This window comes from Trematomus bernacchii, unplaced genomic scaffold (assembly GCF_902827165.1).
Source record: "Trematomus bernacchii unplaced genomic scaffold, fTreBer1.1, whole genome shotgun sequence".
Lineage (NCBI taxonomy): Eukaryota > Metazoa > Chordata > Actinopteri > Perciformes > Nototheniidae > Trematomus > Trematomus bernacchii.
The window spans coordinates 6121559-6136412 of NW_022987727.1; the positions used below are offsets into that span (position 1 = coordinate 6121559).

Here is a 14854-nt window from a genome sequence, read left to right on the forward strand (position 1 = left end):
TATCTATCCTCTTACATTGATCAAACTCACAGCTGGCTAATATATTATGATGGGGAAGTTGAGATAATTAGATAATAGATAATAATAATAGAACTTACTGCGGGAGGTTTCAAATCAATATCTCTATTTTTTACATCCGAAGATTTGTACTGGTGACAATTCTTCAAACATATGCAGCCACCAAAGAAGCTGCTTGATTCTATAAGGGAGTGTGTGTCATACAAACCATTTTTGTTCAACAGTATTAAGGGGTTGTCTATAAAAGAGGAAACGGATCCTTGTCATTTATGTATGACTCCCTGCAGTGCTACTATGCACAATCAATACATACAAACTTAATGACTAAGTAATCAAATGGAGTCTGTGTCTGTTATAGGATTTTTAAACACCAATGAACTGTACAGCAGGGGCCAGCTCTTTGCGTTGCCAATAAGGCTGTTTCTGCTTGAGCTGCTCCGTAAAATGTGGTTCTATTATCAGCTCCATTAGGTATATTTCTGTGTAATGACACTCCACCCGCCAACGTTTTTCTCTCGACCCTTGTCCTAATAACCCCTTTTTTTTTTTAGCGGGCAGCTCTTATTCTCAACCACTTACATTCAGTCAGTGAATACAAATTAAAGGACTCCAGAGCCCTGGGAAGCAGGTCGCACAACTAGTGAAATGGTTTGTTTTAGTTTCAGGGGAGCAAAGGTGCGAGCTAAAGTAATCCATGTGGTGCTAAAAATGCATCAGAGCAAGGCTAAATACACCACATAACCTCCGTTATAGTTTGTTGTCACAGTTTGGTGTTGAACCGCCTCTGCTGTCCTGATGTAACTTATCCATCACATCTGTGGGTGCTGGAGGGGAAGATTGGAGAGGAGCACATCTGCTGTAAGAGGAGTGGAGAATGAACTGTTAGTGTCATGGCCGGGCCACAGGATCAAAGATGAATGCGCCATTCACAAAGGTGACAGTCAACAATAAATGTGTCACCGGTGACACATTCAGGGAGTTCACAGAAAATACTGTCTTTGTGAAGCTCATAATGTTCATTTCAGGTAAAATATTTGAAGTCCTTGTTAGTAGTGTTGTTGTCATGGAGAGCATTGCATTGTAAGGTATTCTCTATCTGCAATTTGTCTGGGCAAAATAGTAGAACTCCTCCAGTTTTGTGACACTAAAGGATAAACTGTAGCAAAAAGATGGCCTGGTGTACCTACGTAAGAAGAAATAGTTGCAATTTATACAAAGATATTCTTAGTTTACTGTCCTCTTTGAGATATAAAATAACACAACTTTACAAAGGAGGCTTAAATATCTGAGTATTTTTCGCATATTCAGTCTCCTTTTCTCAGTTCTCCCATTCATCTATGATTGATTTTATTTTTGCAGACAGTCATATGGTGCTGGCTATGTGAGTATGAAGTGTGATTTATGCGAGGCACTTGATAGTGGAGCCATACGAGATGGGGCTGAGCAGGTTTCCTCTCTCCACCCCCCCAACACTCTGCCCTGAGGATCCATGAAATAGTGCAGAAGGATTGTACTTATCCTTATATAAATTACTCTCTGTATGCCCCACCAAGACAAGCACATTTAAAAAAAAAAGAGACATTGTTGCCCTATTCTGCTAATGTTCATGTTCATATTTGTATTTGGAGCCTCTACTGTGACATGTTTACATGCTTAAATGTTCAATAAGCTCTTTATTTTTCTCATACTGCCTGTGCTGCAGCACCTCTTTTCACCTTCTGTCTGAAACCAGAGCCCAGTCTGCTCTGATTGGTTAGCTGGCCGGCTCTGTTGTGATTGGTCAACTGCTTAGAGATGTCCCGCCTTTCAAGCACGCTTCAACACACTTACAATGTGTTTGAGCGCTAGCTAGCCAATACAAGTGGGAGTGTTACATAATGATGTCCTTATGTTGTGGAAGTAAACAGAGGATTACAATTGAGGTGTTTCAGGTGGGGGGGGGGGGGACACACTGTGGATTTGAACCCTTACAGACCATTTACATGCACAGAAACATAACACACTACAGGTAAAAGAAAAACCTCAAAAAGCAAAATAGGGCCCCTTTAATATGGCACATTTGTCTGCTGTGGCTGTCCTCGCTGGAAGTCCTCGCTGGACTTCCAGTGAGTCAAATTATGATTAAACAACTGTTTCTCTTTGCTGCTGTTTTCATCTTATTGTTGCTTCTTTAACAGCACTAAATATTTAAAGGTCACACTTCTCTCCTTTTCTCATAATTCCCTCTAACAGGTTCAACAGGCATCAGCATAGATACATTTCATTATAACATCAATGGCTTGTCTCTTCTCATCTCTTGGACCCCACCCACCCCTTTGATGCTTATTACCCAGAGTAATTTGGCACTGCAGTTATTTCAATTTCAAATAAAAACCATGACCTCCTATGGTGATGTTAAATCGATTTTACATTTCACGCATAACCATCTCCGCAGTGGCATGGCTTTTCAAAAGGAAACACACCTCTGAGATTGAATTTTAGTATTCATATGACCTTTCCCTAGCTACTGGAGTTACATTTGCTGGGCTTAAAAACTGTTAAGCCTGTCAGAATCAAATCAAAAAGCCACACTTGCTTTTAATCAGAATATCTTGGGCAGTGTTTTGATTTTTGCTCAAGCTCCATTTTGTTTCTGTGTGTGTGTTGTAGTCCTGCTGCGCGAGGAGGTGGCCCAGCTCCAGGAGGAGGTGCACCTGCTGCGGCAGATGAAGGACATGTTGAGTAAGGACCTGGAGGAGACCCAGGGGAGCTGCTCCGCCGACGTGCTCTCCGCCACCGAGCTCCGCGTGCAGCTGGCCCAGAAGGAGCAGGAGCTGGACCGGGCCAAGGAGGCTCTGCAAGGTAGGGACCGTGTACGAGAAACTGTGTGTGTTACTGTAAACATAAACATCATTACTGTCATATGGACAATGATGCTGCAAGACATAGAAGGCCAAGATAATAACATAATCAGTTTAATTTAAAGGTCTCCTATCATGCAAAATGCACTTTTTGATGTCTTTTATACATAAATATGTGTCCCCGGTGTGTCAGGGAACTCACAAAGTGTCAGAAAACAAAACCCTCTCTCTTTTCCTACATACCCAAATCTCTAAAAACGGGGGTACAACAGAGCCGATCCAGATTTGCGTCGGTTATGACGTAATATCGGAAATGTGGACTGGCTTTACACCCACGGCACTATCAGAAACGTCACTATCGGAAACAATGTGCGACGTGTTTTGGAAGTAATATGGTCTTTGTTTACATTAGCATGTATCATGTTTACATTAGCAAGCATCACGAACACTCAGAGCTAAGCTGTACTGGAGAGAGTATGTTCCCTTTTCGCCCTTTTTTTCCTAAATATTCCTTTCAACCATAACAAGCAGAATAAACGTACCCTTTGATTATTCCCCACATCTGGAAGCCATTTCCTTACAAGAAAAGTTATCCAAACTGGTAGAGGCTGAGTTTATTTTATTTGTCAGAGGCATTTCATATCAAACAACAAAGAAAGAGAAATAGTTAAATGAGCTCCGTTGTCCCACATGTCAAAATGGCACCTTAAAACAGAATCAAACATCATTATTTTCAAGTAACGTGCAAAAAAGCTTATAAATAAACACACATAAGGAAGTTCAGTACACCTACACACAAAGGAGTTATACAACAGCAAAACAATCGGGTTTTTGCTTCAGTTCACAATGAGAAAGAACAATTGATATCCGCCTACTGAGCATTTGAACATTGTGTACATTTAAAAAGCCCTAATTTGATGAACACAGCTAAAGTAGTAGTGTGGGTGGGTGTGCCCTTTTGGGTGAAATTGTGAAAATTGGAAGCATGCAAAGCAGAGTGATGTTGCAGCAATCGGCCGAATCCATTTTGTCATCATTCTGCTCCCAGCTGCTTCAGGGTTTTTTCCACTGTCTGAGTTTTGCTCCATCGCGCTTGAAACCCATGCATTTGTTACCATAATGTTAACATGAGTGTCTATAAGAGTATTGTTAATGCTGCCCATTAGCTGCATTATGGTCCATTAGCATGTGTGCCGCTTGAGAGATGGTGTGCTTTCTTTGGCTGAGAGAGGACATGCACTCTTCGACTTTTTAAAACAAGCTGCTTCACCCTGCAGGCACATCACGCTGCTGTGTTCACTCCACTCTGCCCGACCACTTTGATGTCGCACATACATGCAGCTCAGCACTGTACGCTGGCTTTAAAGATGACTGAACATGTGATTAAAACATCTAAATGTTAACATGTCTGTATGAGCTGCACTGAAACCTTTCTGCTCAATGTTTTATCCCTCATTATTTCTTTCTTTTTTTATAGAATTATAGAGCTGTACACTGCACACAAAGACTTTATTTAGATTTCACAATTAAAAAGACTTGGACTTCAATGCTGTATTACTCTGTCTAGAGATTTGATTTAAAAGACAAATATTCAAGGCTCATGTTATGATCTGGTAAATGATTGAGCAATAGGAAATGTTCAGGACATTAATATGGCATTGCAGCACACCTTGAATATGTCATTATTGAATCAGTACATTGAATAAAAAAAGTCTCAATTACTTTGGGAAAAAAACTGTTCGAGGATTTTAAAGACAAAGGTTTTTTATAGACTTAAAGGTCCCATGTCATGCTTTTCCGGTTATTACCCGTCCCCTTGTGTGTTATGAAGGTTTTTCTGCATGTAAACGGTCTGCAGAGTCACAAACCCTCAAAGTACACCCTGTAGCGAGTAAAACTGTAACACAGAAAAGACCTGTCTATGCTGCACCAGAACGCCTCGTTGGAGATTTCTCTTTTTCTTCCTGGGTACAGTGACGTGACCATACCCAAATGGACCCATTGGACCAATCCGTGGAGCTCCTCTCACACACACACACACACACTCTCTCAGCGGCGAAACTGTGACGCGCTGAGGGGGGGGGGTGGTGCTAGTGGAGCCTTGCAGCGGCGAAACTGTGGCACGCTTACACTGTAGGTGCACCACGTTTGGGGGTGCGGGTGCTAGTGGAGCCTCGCAGATGTGGGTGCTGCAGCCCCCTCAGCACCCCCCCCCTTCCCGCGTCCATTCGCGATGTCTCGCTGTCTCGCAGATCCCACGCAGCAAGCAGGAAATGAACCCAGCTCACACTGTCCGTCAGCATTCTCATCTGTTTGTCATTACTGGTGTCATTTTCTGGTTGCTAACAAACGCCATTGTAACACATAATCACTGATGTTCCGCTGTAACGGTGGTGGACTCATCAGAACAGAGTGGGCGAGCTGACCGATCAGAGCACACTGGGGGGGGGGGGGGGGGGCAGGAGCTCCAACAAGCCGTTTAGGACAGAGAGTGAATACACATACTATACAGAGATGCTGTATGAGAAACCAATGTGATTTTGGAAAATTGCACAATATAAATCTATTCTAGTAGACCTCAACAATGGAATTATGATCAGTAGAAATGGCCATGACATGGGACCTTTAAAGACTTGAGAGCTCACTTGAACTTGAAAATGATTTAAAACAGCTCTGTGAATTACTTTTGTTTTCACATGCTGCCTTTCTCAAGTACAACACCTGTGCGTTTTTTAAGAATAAGGTGTGAAATATGGATGCTTTATTCTACATTTGTATTAACAGTTTCCTTAAAGAAGAGAATGTGTTGCTATGAAAGATTTGTTCGAATACTGGTTCATTACAGGTTACAGAAAAGTTTCATTAGCAAAAACAGAGCATTCTCGTGATGAATTAACAATGTTTCACGCTGTAAACAACTAATAAACAAAGTATTTCTGTTCATCTTTTATGCATGACTGTATGCAAAATGGGAATACAGGCTGGCACAGGGTAAAGTAATGAACAAGTTGTGCACTGCACTGTGTGTTGCAGGGCATCAAGCACAGATGTCATCAGCGTGGCAGTGAATCTCTCTTTTCAAAGAAAAATGGCCAATGGAACGAGGCAGAGCACAAAACCCGCGTTCGCTCACAGACGAACACACGACATGCTGTCAGGGGATTTTGTTGCTGCGACATTTCACTTGACACGTGCAGCCCACGCTTTTTTGAAGAATTGAATAAAAACAAAACGGACGGGGGCGGAGTAGAATAGAGCAACACATCAAATAAATACTTATCTGTTTTTGGTTGTCTAAACAGAGAGCCTCATGCAGTCGATTGTGTCTCCGGCTCGGTAATGAAGAGTCCTGCAGAGCCCAGCAGGACTGACAGATATCAGCGGCTAATGAAAGCTCTATACTGAAAGACTTCGGTGGGCTTAGAGGGCCAGAAACGATAAGCAGGATGGATCTCTTCTGCAATTAAGATGTGTGTGGGGGGGGGGGGGGGGGGGGGGGGGGGGGGGGGAAATTTGCTGTTGACATATTGAAGTTTTGTTGGAATTGCTTCAGAGAGGCAGATTAAAGCTCTGTAGGTTTTCCTGTTTCTTTTCTTGCTCTTAAAGCTATTTTATATACATGAGAAGATGTTGGCCTTAAAGTGACCTGCTGAAATATTTGCATTCAGTGCTGAAACAGTAAGATTTCTGAATTATTTATACTTTATATTGTTATTTTCCACATGACCAGGCCCGTAAAAGCAATAGTTCTAAGCTCTTTTGTTAGTCCACGGTTGTCGCTCGATCCTCATTCACTGACACTGTGGCTCGATCAAGGATACTGTTTTTTAAGACACCTACGAAAAGCCAGAAACAGTTTTAGCTAGTTCTTTTGCGCTTTGATTGCATTTGGTGGTTAGCATCCAGGGAATTTTGGCTTTGTCCACAACAATATTTACAGTTACTGTGAGCTGAGAGTGGAATCACATCTGTCATCACGTTTTCTTGTTTGTGTTTTCCCGCTTCTTCCACCAAACACATTCATGCTCTGTGTTGCGGACTCTTGCTGGCTTCAGTACTGCAGACTGACAGCATATTGTGTATAATATTATGTTGATGATCTTAGAGTATTTTTGCTCTCTGTAGGTGTTTTGTATTTCTTTGTGGTCATTTTGAGTATCCTTCAAGGTTCTTTATTTTGTCATACAAACATAGCTACAGCAAACGTCATGTATGGTACATGTATTTATTGAGTGATATTAGGTAGGTGAAGTCCAGAGAGGAGTATTTACACTCTTTTCATGCCAGCCATGAGAGATGATGAAGAGAAAATCAGGCAATGGTAAAATGTTTTATGAAAAGCAAAAATCATCAGGAATCAAGGACATTTAATTCTGGAAGCAGAACAATAAACTGGCTAGTAATCCCTTTTCTTAATTGTACAGGATGTTAGTACCATGATAAAAAATCTTAGGGCTATTTTAGAGTAGATGTTTAACACAGTTTTCAGCATGTTTCGAGTGTAGAACTCTTGACGTCTGTCCCTGTGAAACAGCTGCTAAAGGTCATTCTCATCCAGCCACGGCTAAACGCAGGAGTGTTTGTAACTATTTTGAACGACCACACTCAAGGACAGGGCGAAAAGTCTGCCCTCATACCAAACAGAGAGGCGCAGTGACCGTGCAAAGAGGAATGACAGCAAACACTTTCATTCCTTCCTCAAAGGCATTCATGGTGTTGACTGATGGAAGCAGTGGTGCTAATAATGAGAGAGAGATTGAAAGAAAAGTTGAATCCCAGTATGACTTGGTACATTTACAGTATGACACTTCGCTGTTTGCAGATTGAATTGGTTTTGTTTGTCTCTTTCAAAATAGTCGCTTTCCTTCCAATGTTCTTTAAGACACGGTTTCTGTTGAGGATGGGAAACATTTGATACCGAATCCATCTCGTTTTATGGGTAGAGTTTTGATCTCCTTACGATATAAAATCACTATATTTGGCAGTAAATAACAAAGGATTGGCTTCTGAGTTTGTTCACAGGTCCTAGCTCAGGTTTTGTTTACTGCATCACTCTGATAACATCTTGTGTTTGAAGCGTTAACATAGACGAAGAAAAGTTGTAAATAGTTTTGGTTTTCAAGTGTCGAAAAACCCAGCCAAATGCTCTAGAGAATACTTCATTACCTACAGCGCTTTACACATGCTGCCAATTGATTAGAGGCGAGATGTCAACGCTGTTTGATTCCCTCAGTATTTACAAGGCCGGCATATTGTGAGCCTCCCACCAGATGCTCTTGTGGAGTGTTTTTCTCGAAGAATGAGAGTGATGTGTGGAGAACTTAAGTGCCCTGGGGGTTGTTATTGAAGTGATACCAACAGTTTTTGTGAAGCTTTGTGTAGTTTTTATTTATTTATTTTCTGCTTTGGATGAAAAAGCATAAGGCTGGAGCCATGAAAAAGTAGAGTGGATTATATGTATCATCCCCTCTATTTACTCTCTGCCTCTTTAGATAATACCTGTTTACTTTTGGAATGGTTCTCAGAAGCCATTCTTACCGTGGTGTGGATGGTTTATGTTTAAATTTCAGATTTTGTTGTGCCTGTAAATTCAAAGAGGTGAATAAAGAGTGGAATATTTTTCACTCTTTAATTTTCTCCCTCGCTGTATCTTCTTGTGTCTCTGCCTTTGTTTGGTGGGATGCCCACACCGTTTCGATGTTAAGGCCTGAACTCACTCCCACTGTATGCCAGACATTAGATGGTGAGCACTATAATTGTAACGTGGGTAATTGCCAACCTCTCTCAATTGCAGGTTTTGTTATGATGCCCATGTGCAACCAAGCAGAAGCTCTTGGGTTGGATTGGGTGCCCATAGGGAGAGAAGACTGAAATTATCATGACAATATCCATAGCCTAAAGTGAAGGAACATGGAGGATATAAACCTATTTTGACAACAATTGGCTGATGAAGTAAGGTGTTTAAACTCAACTCCTATTTGGAGTTTTTCATTCAAGTTGAGTCCAATGAATTATTGGTACGTATAGCTGGCCCTGGATGTTGTTTTTAATTAGCTATTTCCTCTTTGGCTAACTGCTATCATCGAGGGACATGCAGTCAATCCAAAGCTTAAATGAAACAGCTATGTATCATCAAAGCACAGTCTGCCTGCTGTGTTTAGAGTCATTTCACGCTACACCGTACTCACAAAGCTACTCTGTCTTTGACTACACAGCCTCTTCCTTCACTCGCCGTTTAACAGCAACACACACACACACACTCAAATCTCATCAGGCTCCTTAACCTGATTACATTCAAGTAATTGCAAACATTTTAATGATGTTTTTTCTAACAAATTAAGAAATTTTATAAGAAATGTAATTTTCTAAAACTGGAAATAAATCATTCTAAACTGATTCCTTAATCCATTACAACATTTTAATAGCAAGTGACGAGGGTTTTTTTTTATTCAATTTGCACTTCATTCTTTCAAAAATGGATGGATTTGTATGACAGACACCCCCTGGTTATTTACAAGAGATACTGTGCCAGTGTTGTTCTATCAGCTGACCCTCTTTTTGTGACATAACAACTGAACCTGAGCTGTGACTGTGATGGACACTAAGACATGTTTTAGGTGTCCGATATGTGTGTACCTGCCCAAGGACTGCCGATGGAAATTAGCTTTAATCTATAATCTGGCATATAGCATCTTGAATGTCTTTTATACACGTTCCTTGTTCAATAAAGACATAATAATAATAGTCTCTCTAAAGATTACAGTGCCAGTCAATGTTGTTTTGGATGCAGTGAAGACAGAGAGGTGAGTAATGAGGTCCTGGTATGGGATCAAAGTGTGATTCTCCCCATGATTCCCAAGTGTGTCAGATCTGCTGCCTTAATAGCTTGTGTACCCACTAATTCACACTCACATACACACACTTAAATCACCCATTAGTAGGCAGCGTTTGATGTCTTTTTAATGGCTAGCTTCTAGGTTGTGCATACACTAATAACAAGGGTCAAATGTCATCGCTGGTTTGTAGGATCGTGATGAAACATGAATTAACGTGTTTGAATATCACCATGACTGCAAAGGAGTGGGATGCAGCAGTAACACGACCTGCATACAGTACGGACTGTTACATAGCACCAATGCACATATCAACCTCAAACAGAGTGTGTTTTTACGGAGAAAGAAGAGGAGATGAGCACTGCACAGCTCTGAGGCTCCCACTTCATTATTCTGCTGGCAGATTTAAAATCCCAAACCGTGAACAATGGACTCCCTCCATTGAGCCGATGTCTCTTTTGTTCTCTCCCCCAAATAATTATGTTAAGAGCCGACTAAAAGCCTGTCCCTTCTCTTTAGGACTGAAGTTATATGGAGTAGGGTCAGTGTGAAGTGGTTTCATTCATTAATGTGAAGAACATCATTTTCTCAGTGGGTGTTGATAAGTGGTCTATCTTTTCTATCCGGTTTGTTGATGCAAGCCACCTGAACTTGGATTACTATCACACAATATGTAATGTATTGAAATATATAAAGATGGCATACGCACAAGGTGGACTTACATTTCCCTAAAAGAAAGGGAATTGTGTGCCAACCCTTTATTTACCCATATTCTTTAGTAAGTGACTGAAGTGAAAACTTGATTATTGGAGCGAGTTGGAAAAGGAAAGTCAGGAAATGTTATTCAGCTCGAATCAGGGCTGTGATCTTGTTATATTTGCAGCATAATAGATAGGGCACACCAGATAATAAGGGTTCCTATTTAACAAGAGAGAAGCAGTGAGTGGGATGTGAAAAGCGTTCCACAGAGATGGCTATGAACCGCAGCCACCTCGTTGGCTGAGTTTGATTTAGTTTTCTACAATCAAGAGATATCAGGAAGTATTTTTCTGCTGAATAACATTTGACACTTGATTATCCCCAGAATTACCAACAGAGTATTCTTCCTCATAACATGTATTATATTCATGTAAGTGAAAACCAAAAGTCAATCCTTCTAGTCTAACACGACCCCCTGTATGCGTGAAAGGTAACAGGAAATTGTTTGTTTCTTGCTTTGTCCCAAACAGCAGCGGATCTTGTTAGCTTTTATTTACGTCACTTAAAAAAGAGGTTCCTTTGGTGACATGTTTTCACAGCAGGTAGCAACACATCTCCTCCTGCAGTATAGGAAGCAGACTGACACAATAAACACTCACACAAATCTCACCATCTTCCGCCATCTATTTATATGAATCTATACATGTATTTATTCAAGAGGAGAGTTTTGTGAACATTTGGAGAAGCACACTTATTTGCTCCCTTACTTGGAGTAAGATGAATGAATGATACCTTTTAAGGCCCCGGCTCCAAGGGAACGCATACGGCAAAACGCATCGGAGTAACGCAAACGCAAAAAACCTTCCGCCCACACGCAATATACACCGGATTGTGTCAAGCTCCACGAGACGGCTCCGTTTACATCCAACCGCTGGAAAAGCTGCAGTACATATGCCGAACCTGTACGTGGCGCTGTAACTTCCTCCACAAAAGCAGCAACTTCCTCCACAAAAGCAGCGAAGAAGAATGGTTGTCATGGCTGCACTTCTGTTTATTCTCCGCGGTGGGGGCGGAGGGAACCGCGCAGAGTTTTTCGCCGGTCAATGTGTGTTAAAGTTTAAATCTTCATGCTTCCTCATGCAGCAGCTGATCCAGTAAGTAAACCCGACAGTAAAAATAAACATATTTATAACTAGTTTAGGTAGTTTGAGAGGTAATTAAAATAGCTAAGGGTGGTGATCTGACTTGAAGTGTGTGTTTTGCTCCCGCTGCTTCACAGCCGGAGGAGCTGCGTGTCTCCGTCCTGTCAGATTAGACTTCACTCGCGTTTATGTTCATATCGAGATAAAGATAAATAATCTGAATTCAGTGTGCAGTGTACTTTTGCGGGGGTGAGCAGCAGAGGTGGGGAGAGGCGGGGAGAGGCGGGGCTATGAAACGCATGACCGTATAGGCGACCCCACGGCCCCGTTGGACCCCCCAGAGCGCTCCGTTCCCAGATCTATCCACCTTTGGACCCGTTGTCGTTTGCGGGGTCTGTTTCTACGTTTCCGTTACGGCGTCGTCGAGCTTAAAGGGCTATACGCATGAGAAATATGCGGATTCAACCCGTTTTCGTCCCCGTGGAGCCTAGGCCTAAGTCTGTATACGCTAAATACTGTATGAAGCCTGAAGCAGCTGGGTAGCTTAGCTTAGCATATTGACTGGAAACAGAGGAAACCGGCTGGCATGACTCTATCTGAAGCACATCTAAAGCTAATTTATTAACAGGGTTATTATCTCGTTTGTTTAATCCGTACAAACACTTGTTTTAAAGTGGCTTGTGAGTGACTGTTTCTTGGCTTGAGAAAAATGTGTGAAGAGGCCAGGCACCAAGCAGAGAAAAAATAGTTTTACAGAATATTAAACTACTCCTTTTAATAAAAACAATATCAAAACATGGCTCCCGTCAGTAGTAACTCTCAGAGGACTCCAGTGTAGTAACTAATGAGTTGGCCCACTGGTTGCAGGTAATCTAAGCCCTCCAGCGGCACAGTGTCAGAGAAGAGGCTTTTAGCCCACTGCAGTATAGTAGCTGCTCACATTAAACTACTTTAAGCACAAGGGCTTTGGTAGCAAAAGAGGTTTCCTGTTGTGAGCTAAAAAACACTTATGCATGTTTTTAGAGAATGTGTCAGGAGAGCAGTCGTTTTGCTTTCAACCACGCGCAGTGAGAACAGGGGGTTGGACTTTGGATGGCAAATGTTTGTTTTCCATGAGGCCTGATCTGCTCTTCTGTTGCTTTTAGTATGTGGATTTCCATGCCTTTTTGCACAAAGACACCCATTGATGCATATTGTAAACGATTAGGAAACTAGATTTGATTGTAAAGAAATACCTGAAATACACATAATGTATTCCTGCAGTGCATGGAAGGACAGAAAATAAGTGCCTGCATGGATATCACTTCTCCATGAAAAGACTATTAAATTGAAGCGTCTTCCTCTCCATGTCCTCCTCCTCCTCCAGCTCCACGCACATTAGCTTCAGCTCTGTATGTTTCCCAGGTGGTTCCTTCTTTTCATCTGGTAATAATTCTTGGAAGCTTTGACCGAGCCACCGGGTATGTTAGTCATTAATATGGCTGTCAGCAGGAGGAGACATGCTCGTGCTTCCCCATCTCACCTACATTATTAAGCGTAAAGAAATTGCAATGAGGCCCAAGGACTGTCTTAGTTCATTAAAAGTCTTCACACACTGGTTATAAATGATTAGTACCAGTGCTAACATGATTTGCGAATGTGAATGGAGCCTTTTTACCGAGTCACAGTGAGTGCTCTCTTGTATCCGACACCAGGAGCGTTGATGTTGCCAAGCGGTCACAGGTGCAGGATGTGAGGCGGCAGCAGCAGAGTTTTTTGGCTCTTCTCAAAGACGGCTTTGATTTCACTTCCTGAGGCAGGTGCTCCGAGGTTTCCTGTTTCTCTTGGACCAATGAGAGATGTTTCTTGTCCTCGTTCGGAGGCTAGTTCGGCTTGAATGTCGCTTTTTCTTCAAGGAATTCCACCTCTGAAGAATAGGTGAAGGGGGAGCGATAAAAAAAGAGTGACAGGAGAAAAAGGAAGAGGGTGAATCTGTCCTTGTAAAAGTGCCCTTCCATTCCACCCGCCTGAGTGTGCTCCCCAGACAACAACTTGTGAATTTCACGCAATTAACCAGGCTGTGATATAAGTTAATTAATGACATGCATTTGGCTCTGAGGGGGAAAAAAGAGAAAGGTGAACACATGATAACAAGCATCAAGAGGGAAGCAGAGGACTGTTTAATGTCATGGAATATCCAGCAGCTGCTGTGCTGTACAGAAATAGAAGAAAGTTAAGAAGACAAAGGTAGAGAGAATACATTAAATGTAAATAAAGCCTATGTTGTATTTTCGGAAAGATAGCTGGAGGCGGGTTTCAGCTTTAAGCAGATGTCTGGTAAACAGCCTCGCATGAAAAGGTAGAGAGAAACAAGACATAGCAGGAGATGCAGAGGAGAGGAACAGGATATGTTGTCTTTGAGGAAATTAGAGCTTCTGTGAATAACTACACTCAACCTTATTCTTTATCTTGATGCGTGGGTGAGGAGCCAGAGGATTATAGAGTGTGGCAGGGAGATAGATGAAAGGAGAGAATGCAGCAGCAGAGAGGAGATTGACAGGAGGGTTCATGTGTGATTCACCTCTTTATCAACACGCAGCCAAGCCACATTACACCGGCAGCAGGCGATTTAACGTTTTCACTTAAAACGCTTAATACCTGAAAGCTCCTAATAACTTAATCGGGCTTCTTGAAGAAATTGGTACGATCTGGTTTAATGGACAACATGTACCATTCCATTTTACTCAATATTTTCCCCTCTAAAACCTGACGTTAATCAGTAGCTAATGCTAATGCTGTTTTTTTTTTATGGAGTAACATTTGAATAGGAAGACATGACATTTTTGTGGAAATTAAGTCAGTATGTTATTTAAATGCATTAAATAACATACTGACGTACAGTACATTTAAATAGGAAGAAGAAGAGGTTTGACCATGTAGTATTTTCAGTACATGTAATCGACTAGTCAAATTGCGCACGTCCCTATCATGTACTGTGTTTTAAAATGAATAAGAAAGAAATGTTGCACATCGATCTCCTTTTTGCACTTAATACGCCTGAATGTGTAATTGTCAGAAACATTGACAGAATAAAACAAAATACTATGTAAAGGATGATTTTTCGAAAGCTCGCCAATGTCACAAATTGTTGTTCTCACTAAAATCACTTCTCAGTAACCTAGGGCAACATTTATTTTTGGTAATTTACTCTGTGGGAATAGACATGCGTAAAACATGTTTACATTCTCTCAATAATGGTTTTAAACAATTCTGTTAAAAACACAAGAGAACATTTTTTCATGAGAATAAAAATGTATTGATTGATTTTATTACATATAAATGT

General features: G+C 41.4%; 1 protein-coding gene across 4 annotated transcripts in view; it reads left to right on the top strand.

The window, feature by feature from the left end:
- Window positions 1-14854, top strand: part of LOC117494372 (kazrin-like) — a 135097-nt gene that overhangs the window by 113430 nt on the left and 6813 nt on the right. For all 4 annotated transcript variants that reach the window (XM_034145250.1, XM_034145249.1, XM_034145251.1 and 1 more), the window contains one exon: window positions 2668-2859. In XM_034145250.1, the coding sequence (XP_034001141.1) occupies window positions 2668-2859 (192 nt within the window). The remainder of the gene's footprint in view (window positions 1-2667; window positions 2860-14854) is intronic.